Raw genomic sequence first — 19,230 nt, 5'->3', positions numbered from 1 at the left:
ACCAACAAAGAGAACCAAAGGTTAATTCCCCTGGAATGGATTGCCTCACCGTTTTTCTTGTAGAACTTCACCTCAGCCTGGTACTCTTCTCGCCCTTCCAGCGCTTTCTCCATCTGCATGGCTACGTGCTCACTGGTCTCCGCCCCATACAGGAAGCGACAGCTGCAGTTCTTCTGCATGACCTCAGTGCGCACAAAGCCTGTGAGCTCGCAGAAGCCATCTGAGCAATACACGATAGGGTACCCACGATGCCCCTGTGCATTTCCCAGAAGGAAGTTGCTGTCTGTGGAAGGCAAAAGGACAACGAGAAATCAGTTCCCTACTAAAATAGCTTTATTCATATTTTAGGAACTTACAGCCATTCTACTGGAAATAATCTTACTTTTGCCCTGGCCCTGAACAGATGTAACACTACAGTCTATATACTAATGTTTAATAAATCATTAATTCATAGATTATAAACTATTTACAATATTTTATTGATGGAGAGGGATGTCAAACACAGTGTCTAAGTTTTGTGATTTCTCTCAGAAAACAAAGTGTGTGGACTCTAGACAATCAGCAACTTGAATGAATCATTTAAGTGCTGTAACATCAAACACCAGCAGTCACAGTGGCCCCTAAGCACTGGGGTCTGTCAGCCCTGTTTCAGGTCAACATGAGCATATCAGTGTGGTCAGGGCCACCGATAGGATGGGACAACTGGAACACTTTGCCCCAGGCCCAGGTCCGAGGGGAGCTCGGCTACCGGGAGTAACTACTTTTAATTTGTTACAAAATACATGGTGAGGGCCCTACCAATATATTTTGCATATTGTATATTTGGGATCCAAGAATTTATAGCTGAAGCCCTGAGTGTGGTGTTAAGATATCCAAGGGTGACAGACAAATTAACGCATTTATAAATCTACTAGCTATGGAGGAAACATAAGCAATATCTATTATAATATCATTCTGTAATGATTGCTTTATTGCATTCAGAATGTCAATGATAAAAATTCTGACATGTACATCAGCTGTATAATTTTCACTTTGTGTATTGGGTACACAAATTCATGTCTCAAGTCTCTCCATAAAATATTAATAAGAAGCATATATGAGGATGTTTGTGTAGTTTTCATTGTGGTAATTAGCATGCCATTGTTACAATGCTCATGTGTATTTCCATTGGTTGTGCCCAAAATTAAATTTCCAGCATTTCTTTCACAGTTCAAGTCAATTGTGACAGCACTGAACACGAGGCTAAACAATAAGTATTCCAAAATGTACAATTTTAATGTTGTCATGGTTATTGTCAGTCGATAATAAAATCACACTTAACAGGCAAGATATTTCCAAATCAGTCCTCTCTCCCCTTCCTCTCTCACTCTCACTAGCTAATTCAATTTTGAAAAATTAAAAATCAAATCACAAAGCTCCACCACCTCAAGCTCATCTTGAGTCGTGCTCACTGAATTATTATTCTTTTTGGGTGTGTGTGTGGGTGGGGGTGGCGGGGGGGGGGTTTGGGGGTGTAAGACAGACAGAAAGAGAGAGAGAGAGAGAAAGAGAGAGAGAGACTGTGTGAACATACATTGTTGAGACTAGTGTGGGTACCGTTTGTGTGCGGAAAAAAACATGACTGGATTTATTCTTTCCTTTCAAGCTCAGTAGACAAATTTCTGTTTGTTTTCGAATGGAAGATGTTCAAATTGTCTGTGAAATACAATGGGAAGGCATCTCATTTGGTTGCATTCATTCAGTTGAGAGGTAATTGAAGCTCCTCCTTGTGCTTGGCTGCTCTATGTCTCATGGTTGCAAACAATGTGAACAGACAATTACAAACTGAGTTTGCTTTTGAAAATGGTAATGCCAGACCCCATTAGTGCTTGCCATTTGTTTACCAAATGAAGCCACAAACATCAACTACCCCTACAAAGCTAGCTTTTAGTTTGATGTTAATCCTCTATAGCGCATTGTAGGAAAATCCACTTGAAGTGATTGTTGCAAATGTTTTTGTCAATATACATACATTCTGCATGATTGCAGCAATTCTGCCATCAACATATGAATGAAATCATCCATGTACAACCAAGTACAAGAGATTTCACTTTTCTTACAGCAAATACCCTACCTTCACCTGCCATTCACAATTTTTGAGGTGAGCGAAGTCATTATGCAGGGACTACAGGTCTAATGTGGTTTCTCTCCTAACCCCATATCAACTATGCCCAGGTGCAATTAACAGGTATATAATGGGACATATCATACAACAGTCCATACCTGATAAAATTTCTTGCTTACTGCACAGCCATGGAACAAAACATGGAATGGGAGAAAATCCAAGTTCCGTATTTTATAAATCCACGGGAAACCTGGCAATGGGGCAAAAATAACTTGGCATGTCTCTTTAACAGCAGCTGTCGGATAAGGAGACGAGGTGGGGAGATCTACAGCTAATGCAATGACCTCCAAATGTCAGGACAGCAGGCTACAGTCTATATATCCAGGACAGCGAAGGCCAGAAAACTGCCCAGTCAGTAAGTTTGTATATGGGAGACCTGGGAAATTTAAGGTCTGCTAGATGATGACTCGCAATGTATAACACACAGCCTAACACCCATGCATATTTCGTCTTGCAGCATTCACACACATGAACAGGCAATCTGAAGCTTCACACATACTTGCATACTCATCTTGCATAAAGCCATTCCCCAGGGTGCAGAATCATGGATATGCTGCATTTTCAAGACACCTATATTTAGCCCTCCTGGTTCTAAATGGCTAGGCCTGGTTCTAAATGATGCAAAGAGCTGCCCGGCTGGTCCTAATTGACAGAACTGTCCCCGCATGATCTGCCCTATATCACCTGTTCCTTTCCAATCATCCGTGCAAGGCACTCCATTCAGTCCAAAATCCACAGAGTCCAAGATGCCATTTTCACATCCAGTAGGAGACTGCTGTAATAGGCACCCCATTTAACTTAAATTTAATAGTCTCTCCTTGGGTATCTCCAACCTTGAAATCCACAACGGAATGGTAACATTACCACTATTACAAAATGCTTCTTCTTTACTTACAGGCAAAGAAGAACTCCACTCTTTTCTCATGCAGTGCTGAGATCTACCAAACAAATATAATTCATTTTAGCCCCTTCATGCAAACCCCCTAGTGGCCAGGATGGCGGCATCCTGAGAGTGCTCAACTCAGACATTCAGTGCTCCTGAAACCAAGCTATGAAATAACAAACTCTGTAAATGACACCATTGTCAAGTAGGTTGACCATGTTCATTGAACATTTATTTAACCAGGAAACCGTCACTGAGATTTAAAAACTCTTTTTCAAGAGTGCCCTGGCCAAGACAGGCAGCAGTACATATAACATGTTTGCAGATGGACAATATAAAACAAGTTATAGACAATAAAGATTATAGACGATAAGGCAAAAAAACAGGCAAAAGAAAATCACAGTAGCAAAAATTAGAAAGCCATCATTCTAGTACAAGATCACACAGAAGCAAGTTTACACAAAACATCAACAGCCTGTTGTACCTGCCTCCAAATCCCTCACCCTAGACTTAAAAGCTCCTGGTAAGACCTGCTCCTGGAGATTTAAAACCTTCTGCAACATATTCAAAGCGAACGGAGCAGCATACATAAAAGCTCCTTTTCCCAATTCTGTGCAGGCTTTGGGGGACGGAAAGGAAGAATAGTTGCTGGGAGCGTAAACAATAATGTCCTACACTTTTCTTTTGAGGTGCATTTGATGTTGTCCTTTGGTTTTTGGAAGATTTTACTAATGTTGCCAACTCCTCAGCATGCCTAAAGCAAATTTTCACCATGCTGGCATGGATTTGGAGAATGGGTCAGAAGAGGAGGAGGAAGCAAGTCTAGTGAGCTAATAATGCTCAGCGTAATTGTACTGGGGCTAACTAACAGATGTTAGTATAGGGCCATTACTAGTATACCTTGGGCAGTAGCTTATAGTGGCCTGCTTTGTTCATATCACCCACAATTAAATTCAGTGTTTTTCAAGAGGTTTGTGCTATTCTTTAATGTAGGCATTTCACATACTGTAGTATAAGCAGACATAGTGGTTCAGTCATGTGTTATATTTCATGCACTGGTTTACAGTGAAACTAGAACATCGACAAAATTTTTCTGCTGGTGGAATATTTTTTTTATTGTAATCTTACTCTAAATAATGTGGGTTATCTCCATGGGCTGTACTGTCAGTTAGGACATGGGAAATAATACAAATTTACTGTTTGCTGATATGTGCTAGATGAATGTGAAATTTCCCTTGGAGTGATCATAAATCGTAACATTTGTTTTACTCTACATACAGTAGAGTACAGAACAAAATATAAAAAAAGGTGTCACAATACCTTTGCATTATTTTTCAAAGAGATTTCAATACTACATCTTAAACCATCAAATTGATATACTTCGTAATGGACAAAAATAATTTTATTCATTTTATGAGAGGTTTTTGGATAGGTTTTTGGTGTCTAGATATCTTAGACCCCTATACCGATGAAAAGATGGAAAAGTGAGTTTCATGAGTCACGATGGTTGATTTGTAGTGAAATACATAATTATGTTATGATGTACAGCAATGCACAATTTAGCCATTTTGGATAGATTTGAAGACACCAGGGACACTGCTTACTTTTTGCTTTGTATGTCTTTAGTAGTTCAGCATATCACCCTTGCACACGTGATCAAGGATTTTATAATCCAGGAAACGTGGCTCTCAGTATTTCATTTCAGATTAAAGGAGAACAATTTAATCTGTGCATTTTCGCCAAGTGTGGCACTTTTTTCCCACCTAAAATATGAATATAAACTAATCTAAGTTACTATTGTAAATGGCACAAGTGCCTTGCTTCATTTGAGCCATTTTCTGTGGTGTTCACATATGGAGTCATAAAACCATAAATAGAACACTGCCTAAATGAATGGCCAGATTTGGCATCTGCATGAAGGGGTTAATATATGGCACTGTGCACCAGGATAAAGAAGCCCACTGCATGATTCCAGAGTTGGATGTGAGGAGGATCCCAAATGAAGCAACTGAGAAGAGAGGCAGCAATTAGTGCTCAAGACTCTGCGATAGATGAATAAAGGCATATTTCTTTGATTAAAGGAAAAAATAGTCTGGATACTGGGGTATTAAACAGAGCAGATGGACGTTGAAATCCCAGGAGCTTGCTTCCTCAACCAGTGAATGGGCAAGAAGTACACAACAAAGGAAAATCGGAGATTGCAAAATCATTGACCGAATGCTTTAATTGGTCGTCTCCAACAGGATGTAATCTGGTGGGGATTTGAGAGCAGTGTCAGCCAGCAAGAGAGACGGGAGATTTGAGCGGCAACAAACAGCCGCTTAGGAACTCGGTTGCATAAGAAAGAGCAGCCGGCGAATCCATTACCTTGACAACAGTCAGGGAGTGTCATTTTCTGCTTCTGGCAGGCTGTCTGCTTGACACCCTGAACTGCGAGAGCTGTTGGCTCACATAGCATTTGCTCAACTAGAAATCTCACCTGTGACTGCTTTCAATAATCCAGCAGCAGTATTGTGAAATCCAGTCTAATAAACACAGAAGTCTAAGAAAGACTCCGCTGTCCTTCGTAGTTTGGGGACTAAGCCCCAGGATAAGCAGCCAAGCTGCCTGATATCTTCCATCTCAATCCTTTGGATCAGTTTTCAGGCTTGATGAGTCCAATTAACCATGTGTTAAGGGCTTACATGATCTAGCATTATAGGTGGACTCATCCTGTTTGATTCATTTTGGGAGAGGTGAATGAGAGGACAGTGAGGACAACAACACTTCCTAAACCGCTCAATGGATGGAACTATTACGTATTCCCATGATCCAGTAACTTCAAACAGTCACATAAGATTTTTATTCGTATCAGTCAATGAATTCGGAGCTCTCACCTTTTTTCAACAAGTTAAACTGCCTTATCTATTCAGTACCTGTGGTTAAACTATTTGAGGATATGTGGCTTAGGTAAATAAATAAAACTAATAATATAAAAAAATAGTAAAATGAGTATGTGACCTCATTTAAACTGTGATGAAGATATTTTTGTGGGGAAATATCAATATGGCTTAGGCATACACCCATTACGCCTCATATAGTCTCGCATAGCCAGACCTATCTCCACACTTTGTTTCAGTGCTGTGTCAGCAATTGGAGAAAGGTCTGGCTCAAGCCATTATCATTCTGGGTATAGGGGAAAAAAACGCTCTGGGTTGTTTGTATTTCTTTAAACCAATCACAATCGTCTTGGGCGGCGCTAAGCCCAGGATGCAGCGACGGTGCCCTTGAAAACGGTAACACGCAGATAGCGGAAGGGAAGGAGAATTCCGACTGAAATAGTCGGCCAATGGCAGGCTTATACCCACAGTCTATATCCTGTGAGTCAGACTACGCCTCTCAAAAAATATAACTTGTCAAAAGCCCCGATTTCTGTCACTGATTTCCAGTAGTTGTGCCAGGACTGACTGAATTCTAATGCCTGGAATATGTTTGTATATGCATTGAATTGGATCAGAAATTAATCCAAAGTGAACATATCGACCGAGAAATCCTGATTTAAAAACATAAGCAAACGACCAGGATTCATCTGAAGGCCATTACGCAGTTCAACTATTTACATTTTTCTTGCGGGAATATGGACCGGGCTCATTTCAGCAGCAACAATTGAGCCCTGGGGACTGATAAGCAGATAAATGGCAGCTGCTGATTGTTTGTGGTGGAGCTGGTGTCACACTAATAAATGCCACACTGAGAGGATGCTTCACCCTAAAGGCCTATGGAGCAATCTTCCAGCCTACTTCATTCAGAACCACAAGGATTACAGTGCTGACAGTGGGATATTTGCCAAGTGCACTCTTCTTGTGGTTCTTTGAATAAACAGTCACTCTTCGTGAGTAAATATTGAAACTGGGGGCTGTGATAATGTTCAAACTGTTAATTCTCTGTTAATTACTACAGTTTGTCAGAAATACTGAGTGGCTGTTCATATCATTCTCTCTTCTTTAGAAAAAATTATATCTAAGACATCATAAATATGTTATGTGACAATATCACTTGGAGAGTAACACCATAGAGGAAATACTAACTGACGGTAAGCACCATTATTATTGCATATAATGTAGTATTCTACAACACTACTATTCCTGAGATCCCTCACTGTAAAAATACAATGATGATCTATGTTCCATTACCCAGGTATATTACAATCTCAATATCACTCTTTAAGTCATGTTATTGCTAGTAAACAGTTTATAATTCTGTGCTTCTTACATACTTTTGTTAATATTAAAGACTTGTAATATCAGGTGCATGAAATAAACAAAACCAAGGTGGTAAATATGGCCTTACACTTGTATCTGATATTATTGCATGTCTTCACTCAATAATAAATAGCTGTGTCTTGAGTAACTTAATGTTTATGTCTAATCTATTAGCCTTAGTTCGGGAGTATGTTTTAAGTCACATTCCTGGTTCACATATGATGATAACCCGAGACACATGCTTTTAATAACTGATACAACAGTTAAAAACCTATTATTGCCTCATATAGTTTGAGAGATGTGTTCTCTTGTTTTGAATATTATAGACAGAGCCCTAATAATTTGTTCCAATTTCTTGGAACTACGAGTTGTGTAACAGTAGAGATAAAATGTTGGAGGAAAAACTTTTAACACCACCGGCTGTAATTTAATTTGGCCTCGCTACAAGTTTTACCTCATTTATTCCTTGTTCCTTTAGCTTTTGCTGCCCAGGGGCTTAGCATCTTGGCACGTACTCTATACAGCAACCCCACATCTGTCGCCCAATTGGGTCACAAAGCAGGGAGGCTATAAATCAGGGTTTAATAATATCTCAGTGTCTCCAATTCTGTTTATTAGCTGTCTGCTGTACTGTACTATGAGTCTGATCATCCTCAAGCAACCCTTTCAACTGTCATCTACCATACACCTAGTCTTACCAATAAAGAACACACAAGCACATATTCCAAAAATAACCGCATATCTATATTTTCATATTTACAATTGAACCTGTGCAGTGCTGGGATTACTGCATTACTGTTTCCCTTGTTTCCGGGTTGGGCTAAGTGGCTGAATCCATGCTGACTGAACATCAGAGCCAGGCTTTGAATGGGAGTCATCTATCAGAAATCTGATGGCAGATCAGAGAAACACTCATACAGAGCCAGCATCCTAAAATGGCAAAATAAATAAATAAATAAATAAGTCAATAAATAAGTAAAATTTATTCTGTAAAAACCTTGTTTTTCCAACCTGAAAGTGTATGTCGTCCACCAGACACAGAGCACACATATGATTTTGCAATACTTATTTCTTGGCTATAATCCTCTTATAGATCATGCTTAGACCTTTGCATCTATGACATATATTTTAATTACACATCTGCAGCACACACAAGTAATCTGCTGAAGGCTGGTGCTGCACTAATGCTGACTTGTTCTCCAGATGTTAAGGCATCATAGATTCCTATGGACTGGGCAAGGGGGCTGATGGTGATATCCATGTCTCAACATTCAAAGCAACATCACGCAACCTGCTTCTTTGATGTGAGCCGATTAAATCCAAAAGGACATGAATACATTGAGCAATGAATCATGTCCCTTGATGGCTGTCTTTTATATGCAGATACGTTCAGTTTGGGTAGGGCCTTCCTTTACAGATTTAGAAACATCACTGTCGCGTATGTTTGCAGACTACATGCTCACCTCCTACGTTGACTCAGTGCAGAAAATAAAATGATAGTCACCATCACTTTGGTAAATTCTCTGTCCCCATGACAACCAAGAAATATATTTAACCAATGCTATAATTAGACAGATTGCAAGAAAGCACACGGAATAGTGCCCAGTCATAAAAAAAAATGCATTTGTGTGTAACTACCATAATTATATAAAAATGTGGGGAAACATGGTGAGTGAAAGTGATGCCGAAAGGACATCATTTAGGATGGCGAAACCCTTTCCAACTATATGCAGCCCTTTTGACTAAGGAGATCCACACAGCCATTATCTAATGAGCCCTGCTTCTGTACTTAAATACTGCATGTCTTTTGCTCCATTTAAACCTTTTTTCTTGTTTGTGTCTCTCTATTGGGGGCTTGCTTTAATGTGGTGTGGTGTGAAAAGGTTACCTTGAAAAAACAGATAAATGAAGGTGATAAATATAAAAGTGTGAACTAAAATCCATCCATGACTTGGCTCTCCCAAAATATATTCACCAACACAGTTATGCAACCCTCATTAAAGTACGCTTCCATGATTAACCCTTTCAGGCAGTAATTCTAAATGATAATACATGAAGAACCTATTATATTCATCCCTTCAAAGAATAACATTGTGTAAGTAGCCTCTAGAAAAATATGGGCTTTTATTTTGTATGCATTCAGCCCTCCGCTGATATGCATACAAAATATAGTCTCTGTTTCAAGCCACAAGTCAAACAAGCAATTAAATCATTGTGGAAACCATCAATTAATCATTATAATATCACTCAATCAAGTACATGAGTAGAATGACAATGCAAAGTTTATGTTGGTCACGTGTTGTTAAGTGTATTATACAATGCAGCAATTCTTTAATGTTCACAGGTTTACATTTAAAAATGAGTGGTCTTTCAGGGGATGCAGTATTGATTTAACGCAGTTTTAAAAATTGTAAGGAAAAAATGTAAAATAGGCAATAAATAAAAGCTCACACACAATTCACACATTCAAGTAAAGAAAAACCCCAAAGCTCTAAATCTCTAAACTGTTTTACTGTTTCTTCTTTCATGGAATGTTCATATTTTTAAAACTTCCCGAAAGAAGGTACATTGCTCTCGGCATCAACAGAAATAGTAATGACAATCGCCTTCTGGCCTTCCATCCTTTGAATCATGTGGGAGGTTTGCTACATTCTGATTGCAAACTTGTTTTGGGTAAAAATGCTGATTGCCTTCAGAAATTTATGGGCTAGTTGAATGAACTGTGTTTTCTGTTTCAGTTGGTCAAGGTAGAACTATTATACAAGGATTTCTGCTACTTTGTTGAATTTTTAAAGACATCGATTGTTTATTTTTTTGTCTGTGCAGTGAATCTGTTCTGCCAGTATCCAATATGCACTCATCATCAACTGCTTGAGTTTATAGTATGATGAATTCTGCCTTCTAAAACCACTGGATAAAGTCAAACTGATTCTCGTCAAATTTAACAAAGAGAGCGCCATTTCTTAAAATGTAACGTCTTCCAACAATGCTCGAAGCCCCTGGGGGTAAATGCTCTCACATCCATGTACATCCATATTTCACTTTGTTGGCACCTACACAGAAGAGTGTCACATAATCTTTTTAGCATTAAAGAACACTCAGGGCTCTATTTTTCTGGCCAATGCATGGCGTGTTGCGAGCTGTAGCCCTGGCAAAGTGGTATTTTCATTGTGGCTTGTGATGCACTAGAACCTTTCGGTAATTTCCTGACTCGCCTTGCACCAAAGTAGGAGGAGCTGGTGGGGGTTGTCAGTCAAGACTGAGCCATGGACCACAATTCTAGTGCAGCTTATTGCAATTTTTTGGTCAGCATGGTCTGCACTTTGCACTATCGCCACCCGCCTGCTCAGACTAGGCCTAAGGCGCAAAATCACAACCCAGTGTAGGGCAGAATGTTAATTTTGGGGCTTTCCCATGCAATGAGTGCATGATCACAGACTATTCAAAAGTCAATCAACGTTTTTGTGGATCATATGCTGTCCAATTTTACTTTGATATAAATCCCATAAGCAAAAATAAAATGCATATTTTCAATTTATTATCCATTGTGTTTTTCTTTTTTTATCAGTTTAATTCCCATATTTATTTAGGTTTTTATTGGATTATGGGTGTTCATATACTGAACATTGGTCTCAGGGGTACTGTATTCCATACTTTTACTTACACCCATTGGTAATGAGAAGAATGACAATAAACGCAACTTGAACTTTTAATTAAAATTATGTGTCTGTAGTTTATGTACACCATGATGCACCAAGTAAAAAATTAATGTGAATATAAAAAAATTATCTTCATAAAATGCTTAACAAATGACGAATTAGGCAGGTTACACCTCCATATGTATCAGTATCAGGCATAATATAAAAATGGTGGAAGATTTGCCAAATTCCTCAGGACAAGGATTAGTCTGTTTGATAAGACAGAAAAAGGTGCGATTTCTTTGGTCATACATTATTCTTGATTTCAATTTGCAAGAATAATGAAGTACATAATTACCGGCCACAGGTGCAGAATTTATAAAACCTGGATTTTTAAGCATTGGCATACCTTCTGTGACCTGACTGAGGAGGAGTGCCAAAAAATGCTGCATCCATTCCATGCAGTGCTGCAGAAGGTCTGTGGAATATTTGCAGATGACAACAAGGGCGACACGGAAGGTTCCTGAATGCTCCCAATTGCACTCAAAGTACTGTAACAGTGGTCCTTGCCTTTCTGACCACTGATTTATTCCAGCTTACTATGAGTTTGGTGGCTATTGTGAGCCAGAGTAATGTCGATTTAGCTATTCATGCAGTTTGTTCAACTCTAATCCAACATGCCAGTTTCCTTCATCCTCTGATCGCCAGCTCAAAACTAAGCTAGAATGTCGGAGCAAATGTGGATTTCCCAGGGTTATGGGTACCATCAATTGCAGACATGTACAACTGCGTGCTCCTTCTACTCAAGCACACACCTGTGTAAATCGAAAGGGGGTCCGCTCCATTAACATTCAGCTAATCTGTGATGCCAATTACCTAGTGACACAGGAGGAAAGTATCAAGATGATTGTGGCCTGCCCCTGTTATACCTGCGGTGTCAACAATGCACATATGTACAGCACTTGTGCAAGCTGGGCATAAACTTGGCACTTGTATTCAGTCTCATATACCCAGTTTGTTATCTCTAACTCAATTGCATTGCCTGCTCCAACTGGCTAGCTCCTATATGGCAAACAAAGCAGGTGTGTTGCTGAAGTGTCTGTTTCTTTTGGACAATCTATAATTTTTTGCTTGAACTGGCTTCACATTGGCCCTGCGATAGATTGGCGGCCTGTCCAGGGTTTATTCCTGCCTCTCACCCAATGCATGCTGGGATAGGCTCCAGCAACCCCTGCAACCCTGCTCAGGATAAGCGGGTATAGATAATGGATGGATGGATGGATGGCTTCACATTGTACCATGTTGGTCTGGCATTCACTATGGGTTAGCTGGTTAGATGGTGTAACCTAACTATCGGGATAGAAACATGTTAAAATACTGCTTCTAATCTCATAGAAAAGAAATGGACTCTTCACTGTAAGCTACAGAACTGTAAATAGTAGTCGAGGCTATGCTTTGCACATCTCATTATGATTATTAACATTCTGGTCTCAAAAAATAAACGGTTGGATTTTACTTTTAAAAATTATGGACAGCAGCATGCAATATTATTAGGTATCGGCCAATGTGTACTCATTAAGCACTTGGTACAAGTTTAATTTGCAATTTTAGACCTTATGTTGAGAAATAAAGGCATTATTAGAGGGGCAGTGTACATTTTTTAGTGATACCAATGCAAATAGATGTCTGGATGGCAGTAGTAGACCACGGAAATTGACAGTATGCCTGGGTGCTTTGCACCGTGGTCCTAAAGGGAATGAAAAGAGGTCAATTGATTAGTTATGAGTGAATTCAGCTGCAATACACCCACTGATAATATATTCATCATAATCTGGCCCATTGTCGACACGCCATACTCTTTGAGCTGTGCACTCCTTGCCTCTAGTCATGAAAATACCAACATTCAGCAGCCATGCCCACTGTATCAATACCGCACTGTTGACTGCACACATGCGCCCTGCTACATTGATTCAGGAAAATAAATCTTATTGTTGAGCATCACGATTGTGCATGTTTAGAATATATAAGAAATATTTTTCCCAACAGACAGTACGTAAGTTTGTGTTCTTCCATCTTCATTTGATATTTCTCATATATGCGCTTTTTCCACATTCAGAAGAGTATGCATTTCTCAGTCATGGGGGAAGGAAAAGAAATTAGGATTTAATTTATTTATTGTGGTAAGAGGAATCCTTCACTCCTAAACTCCTCCAGCATCAGGTTTTTGCAGCTTAGCTTTTAATCCTGTCCTGACCATCTGTATTTCTCCTGGGCCCTGAGTGAGGAAATGTTTGCTCTGCTTTTTGGGTTGAGGGGGAAAAAGGGATGAACCTGTGGGCGGACATTAGCCTTGGTATGGAGGCAGTCACTGGCTAATGGCTTGCCGTGCACCATTTTGAAGTGCAAGTTGGTTTCCCTTTGTGTTACAGTATCTCCCTCACGTTCCACAATGATTGCTCAGGCTTGGAGAGCAAATCCTGTTCAGTGAAAGTGGCTGGGACGGCTAAGCTAAAGGGGCTAAAAGCACAACTATTGTGAATCTGGCAACTCAAGGTACAGTTTTTTTTTGTTTCGACTTTTTAAACAACAGTGTAATAGTACACATGCACATTATGTAATGATGGAAATATTTTTCTGAAAAAGTAAAAAATTAAGGCCTGTAGGAAGCTGTGTGATACTAGGGGTACTCTGTCGCACAAGGTTGTTTTTCCCCCTCAGACCTTCATGAACAGAAAGTTTGTTTCCTTGCTAGAGTGGCCAGACTGGCCACATGACATATTTATGGCTCACTCCTGTAGTTCGGACTGCAAAAATCTGCCCATTGCTTTCTTTTCTGCTGTTAGCCTTCCATAAGGTTTCACACCACAGCTCCGTTTGTGCTAGCAGTTTCCGAGCTTAAGAGCATTCGATGTAAGTTCTCTCATGTGGGAAATGTAATGATATAAGCTAAAGCTAAGGCTTGCTACTGGAACTACTTTTGTGTATCCTAATATCACCGACCACCACCACCTGCATTCATGCCCCTCTGACCTTCTATAGTAGTAAATTTAATGCTATGCTTTTTTCATAGTAAAGAAATAATTCTTAAAAATCAGGGTCTTTACTGGCTCAACACCTTACAAACTTGTGTAGCCTGATACATTATGCAGATAAAACTATTCTGAAGATGAAAATGGTCACAAAGTATTCCGCTCTCTTTTGCTTGATTTTCTTCTGCTTAACCCCTTAGCGCACATGCCAAATCTGGCCAATCCTTGCTCATTTAGGGGGTACCCTATTTAAAGCTTTATAACTCCACATGTGAAATTACTTTATATTAAATTTTGGAAGAAATAAAGTGCCACAAATGCAATTGTCTGGGAAAAAAATCTAAAATGAATTTGCTCTTTTTTAGTTTGCAATGAAATACTGGGAGATTGCATATATTAGCAGGTTAAAGTATACATGTCCTGGATCAAATACTTCTTGACCACAAGTTCATAAAATCTAAGGGTGGATATGTAGAACTACTAAAGATCTATGAAGCAGTGTACCCAGTGTCTCCAAATCTATCCAAAATGTCTAAATTATGCATTGCTGTAAATCACAACATATTCACGTATTTCACTACAAATCAACTGTTTTTACTCAAGAAACTCACTGTTGCATCATTTTCAAGTGGGAATTACAAGCTTTCTGTCAGTACAGTGGTCTAAAATAGCTAAGGGTCCAGAAACATCCAAAATCTCCCCAAAAATTAATATAATGCTTTTTGTCCATTGTAAAGCATATAAATGAGCCCCTTATGAAGGTTTAAGGGTTTAACATTGATATCAGATTTAAACATAATGCAAAAATATTGTCACACAATGCTGTACAGTACCTAAATGTGTAACAATTAACTCTATGTATTTCTTTACTCTGTACTCTCTTATGTTTATGGGGATGGGACAATGTGAAAACAATTTTCAACAGCCCACCATATTTTGGCAATGTTCCAACACTGTGGTCATCACTGTTGCATTACAGTGTGTGAAACATCCACATTATTTAATACCACTAACCTATTTAAAGACACTCAGTTTCAAAAAATAACGTATTTAACCAAAATATTTTGAGCAGTAATACTTACATAGCAATGATGAAATTTTATCTATGTTCAGTAGGTACAGACAGAGACAGTAAATCAATGACAGTTCTATCCGCTTCTGTTTTGCTCCAGAAAACGATGTCCGATAGGTCTATCAGCAAACATATGGCTTAGCTATGCCCAGAAGTCCTCAATAATAATAGTATTTTCCAAGAAATTACCAAAAATCGTTGACAACGTTTCATTAGTTGCAACGTCTTTTACTGCTACCGCAGCGTGAATGTGATGATAAGAAAATTTTTGGATACGCTGACCTGTAAAATGCTATTCCAAAAGCAAAATTAGACATGTTATATCTATATCGTTAGAAAGCTTATACTCTCACCTACTGAATAAATGAATTGTCAATCAAACCAGGCTGTACTAAAAAGGGCGACAACGCCATGAACAACACTTGTGGTATTATTCACAGCTATTTTGGAAGGTACCCAGGCATCACAAATGCGTGTATATTACACAAAAGGTTGCCCAAGACAATATATGACCACTTAGCCTCAAAAGGAACATCTCTACATGTATAACCAATGGTAAGGTTGTATATTTATTCAATATTTAGTCCCAAATATTGACTGTAGAATGACATGGTATAATTAAAAAAAAAAATATTTGTCTCGTTTATTTTGTTATTTTGTTATTTCACTGCTGTATTGCCATATCTTAGGGCTAATGTCAGGTTTATCTTGTTGCTATGACTGAATACGATTTTTGAATGGTGAAGTAATATTTTTATGAAAGCCCAGATAGACAATATTGTCCATTATGTCATGGGTCGGGGGTGTAGTTGCAGATCAGACTGTAGGGCGAGGGTGCGTGTTAAATGAACGACCAGAGCGGCAATGGTGGCACTGCGAAACTCTGTATTCGGCATAGTTGTTGTGTATCGTTTACTAATGAAACTAAAACAAAGCGTTTGTTTTCTGTTTTTAACTGGTACTTTGGTTGCAATAGCACTGAATGTCTGAGTTCAGCTAGGGGCTTTGCGCTAAGAGGTTAAAAAGATAACAGATGATGGCTACTCTTAAAAGGATGATAGCTACTCATTCAGCTGTCATTGTAAATGTAGCTCTTAAAGAGTGGGGTATTTTGAAAATTAAAAGCCATTTGTATAAAATGTGTATGAAGTATCTTATATGAATTTATTATGAAATCTATATGCAACATTCAGTGAAATGTTTTAGCTTTCAGTTAATGTCTAACAAGGAGAAGTGGTTTAGATATATGTTCTTATGTTTCATACAGAGGAAGCAAGAGAAACATGCCAGATGGCAATTTGTGGCCCTTATCATCTCTGTCCTTGTTAATGCCCTGGGTTCCTATGCGGGGAAGATCCTGGTGTTCCCAATGGATGGCAGCCACTGGGTGAATATGAATCTCTTAATTGAGGGACTCCATACCAGGAATCACAACATCACTGTAGTACGGTCTACAAGCAGCTGGCATGTCAAGGAGATGTCGCCCCACTACACCTCCATCACTGTCCCTCTTCCAGAGGTCATAAACATTGAGAACCAGGACTTCTTTGTGTCCTTTCTCAGCAAAATTCTGGAGATCCAGCAGAGAGGGGCATCAGTCCTGACATTCATCTCCTTCTATTGGGAAATGCATTATTAGCCTAACAGTACACATTTTTTTGGCGATAGCAATACAAAATTTATATGCGGACAGCAAGTGTTAGACCACAGAAATGCGCTATGTGCCCTGCTTTCAAAAGAAATGAAAAGACGTCATTTGATTGGCTATGAGTGAATTCAGATGCAACACACCCACTGATAATGTATTTATCATAATCCAATATACTCATCATAATCCATAATAATCTCGCCTCTAGTCACAAAAATACCATCATTCAGTAGCCACGCCCAGTTCACCCGTATGCTGTGCCATTGACTGAACGCATGTGCCCCGCGACATTGATTCTGAAAACTACAGCCCTGAGAGTGAATACAAGGCCACCTACCTTTAAACTACCAACATTCAGGTTGACAGCCCTGGTGAACACATGTCAAAGTTTTCCAGGGCCATAAGTATAAGAATTATATTCTCTAATCTTTTCTCACAACACCGATTTGATCATCACTTGGTATGTCTTAAAAACTTTGTCCTTACACAGATTTACCATATTTGACCTGCATTTTTTCCCAATTATGAATACTCAATTGTATTTGTTAGCCAAGATCATTTCAAGCTCCCTGTCTGGAGGGTCTAGAGGAGCATGCACGTCTTACATGCAGGTGATGTCATCATCTGCTTCTTTTCACTCTCTAGTTCATCAGATAAGGTTGCACAGACATTGAGCTGGAGAAGGACACTTCATGTGCAACTTTTTGAGACAGGCTGTGGACTTCCAAGTGACCGGATAGGGTCACTGGTATGTGATGAGACAGTTGTCCCACTGACTCAACCCCACACCCCCTCCCTGGGCAAAGCTACAGCAAAGTATGCTTCACCCTGTGGGTCAGCTTGCAGGTCACAGTTGGCACTGCCACACTCTGATTTCAGAAAGACAAAGCTAGAGACACTTGGAAAAATGACATACCAACTACAGAAAAAATGTAGTCACTTATCAGAATGAAATATGGTTTGTAATTAGGGATAATCCCAGTCCAAGCGAAATTGTGATTGGTAAAAAGCCAGAGGATGGGGGAGGGGCTGTATTCTCGCAGCCTTGATAAAAGGGATGGGTCTCCTTTAATATCAATGTGCCTTGATTGTTCTCCTCCCAGCCTGCTGGGAGCGCTGTTGAGGGGCGGGCTATGGCAGCCACGTGTCATGCCGCCCACCGCCACCTGCTCAGCCTCGAAATAACTCTTGAACTGCACCAGCTGGCCCACTTGGCCTAAAGGGGCTGCTCAGTCATAGTCACATGTCTCAGCGACAGACCCAGTGCTGACACATACTGCACATACTGTATCAACTGCCAGTCACTTACACAAAGAGCTGTATACTGTATTTGCATCTTGTACCTGTCCCTTTAAAAAGAAATAGAATAGACAAATGAATACTTTTGCATTTCAAACAGCCACCTGCCAGAATCAGAGCATCTGCAGCCTCTATCCTGTTCCTTGTGCATTCATGACATTGGAGCGAAATGGTTTCTAGTTTCCAGGTGTAAGTGGTTTTCAGTACTGAGTCTGCATTGGGAGATAAATGAATAAATTGATTGTTTATGTTATATGGTGGGTGGCACGGTGGTGGGTAGCGCTGTCCCTTCTCAGCAAGAGTGTCCTGAATTTGAATCTGGCCTGGGGCTTTTGTCTGAGTACTCCGGTCTCCTCCCACAGTCTAAAGACATGCAGGTAGGCTAATTGGAGACTCTAAATTGCCCATAGGTATGAATGTGTGTGAGTAAATGATGTGTGTGCCCTGCAATAGATTGGTGGCCTGTCCAGGGTGTATTCCTGCCTCTCACCCAATACACCCCCCCCCCCCCCCATGACCCTACTTAGGATAAGTGGATATAGATAATGGATGAGTGGATGTTAGCTGGCCATAAGTTACAGTTAAAATAAAATATATAATTGATCTGATGAACAATCATCAATTAAAAGCCAGATATGGCGCAAAGTCTTTTTGCATTTTAAGAAAACTAAAAAATTCTGCATTGTCTTCTGTTCTTAGCTGCTGGGCATAGACCTACTTTAACTGGGGGTGTGGTTGCAGTACATTCTACTGTGCTGCTATTTGCTTCTTTGGTCTCAGGTGCATTTTGTCGAATCGTGAATTCTGGGTGACCGAGAAAACCAGCAGGTTAAATTCTGCCCCATTCAAGCTGTGGACCTTAGAAACACTATCCATCAGGGCTGTTCAGGCAAACTGTTATCTCAACCTGCAGCCGTCAGATGACACTGCTGATAGGAAAGCCTAGCCCTATCAGACTGCACACCTTACTTTCCCATGGACTGTATTATGGTTATCCTGGAAGGTCTGCTATTGGGCCAAAAACATGTGAGTGAAAGACCTCTCATTAAGTTGGACAGATATTGTTTGCACCACCACTGGTTCTCCCCTCCACTCAAAGCTCAATACAAAGAGGCTTGTACAGGGTAGTCCAATCTGTGTAATTGTTTCAAAAAAGAAATGAAACAAAACATTTATTTTCAGGAACCTGTCAAAAGCACTGAATTTTTAAATTTGATTTTGCTATGCTCAAATGTTCAAAGATTTCAGATTTCAAC

The 19,230-nt window shown here is 39.7% G+C and overlaps 1 protein-coding gene across 2 annotated transcripts in view; it reads right to left on the bottom strand.

Annotated features, from left to right (window-relative positions):
- Positions 1–19,230, bottom strand: part of kcnh4a (potassium voltage-gated channel, subfamily H (eag-related), member 4a) — a 75,470-nt gene that overhangs the window by 42,158 nt on the left and 14,082 nt on the right. For both annotated transcript variants that reach the window (XR_010328318.1, XM_064321824.1), the window contains exon 2: positions 50–283. Coding sequence is in view for 1 of the 2 variants with exons in the window: in XM_064321824.1 (XP_064177894.1) it covers positions 50–283 (234 nt within the window). In the remaining variant the exon portion in view is untranslated. The remainder of the gene's footprint in view (positions 1–49; positions 284–19,230) is intronic.

This window comes from Anguilla rostrata, chromosome 2 (assembly GCF_018555375.3).
Source record: "Anguilla rostrata isolate EN2019 chromosome 2, ASM1855537v3, whole genome shotgun sequence".
In the NCBI taxonomy this organism is placed as follows: Eukaryota; Metazoa; Chordata; class Actinopteri; order Anguilliformes; family Anguillidae; genus Anguilla; species Anguilla rostrata.
Note: the sequence above shows the minus strand (reverse complement) of the source record. Positions and strands in the feature narration are given on the sequence as shown.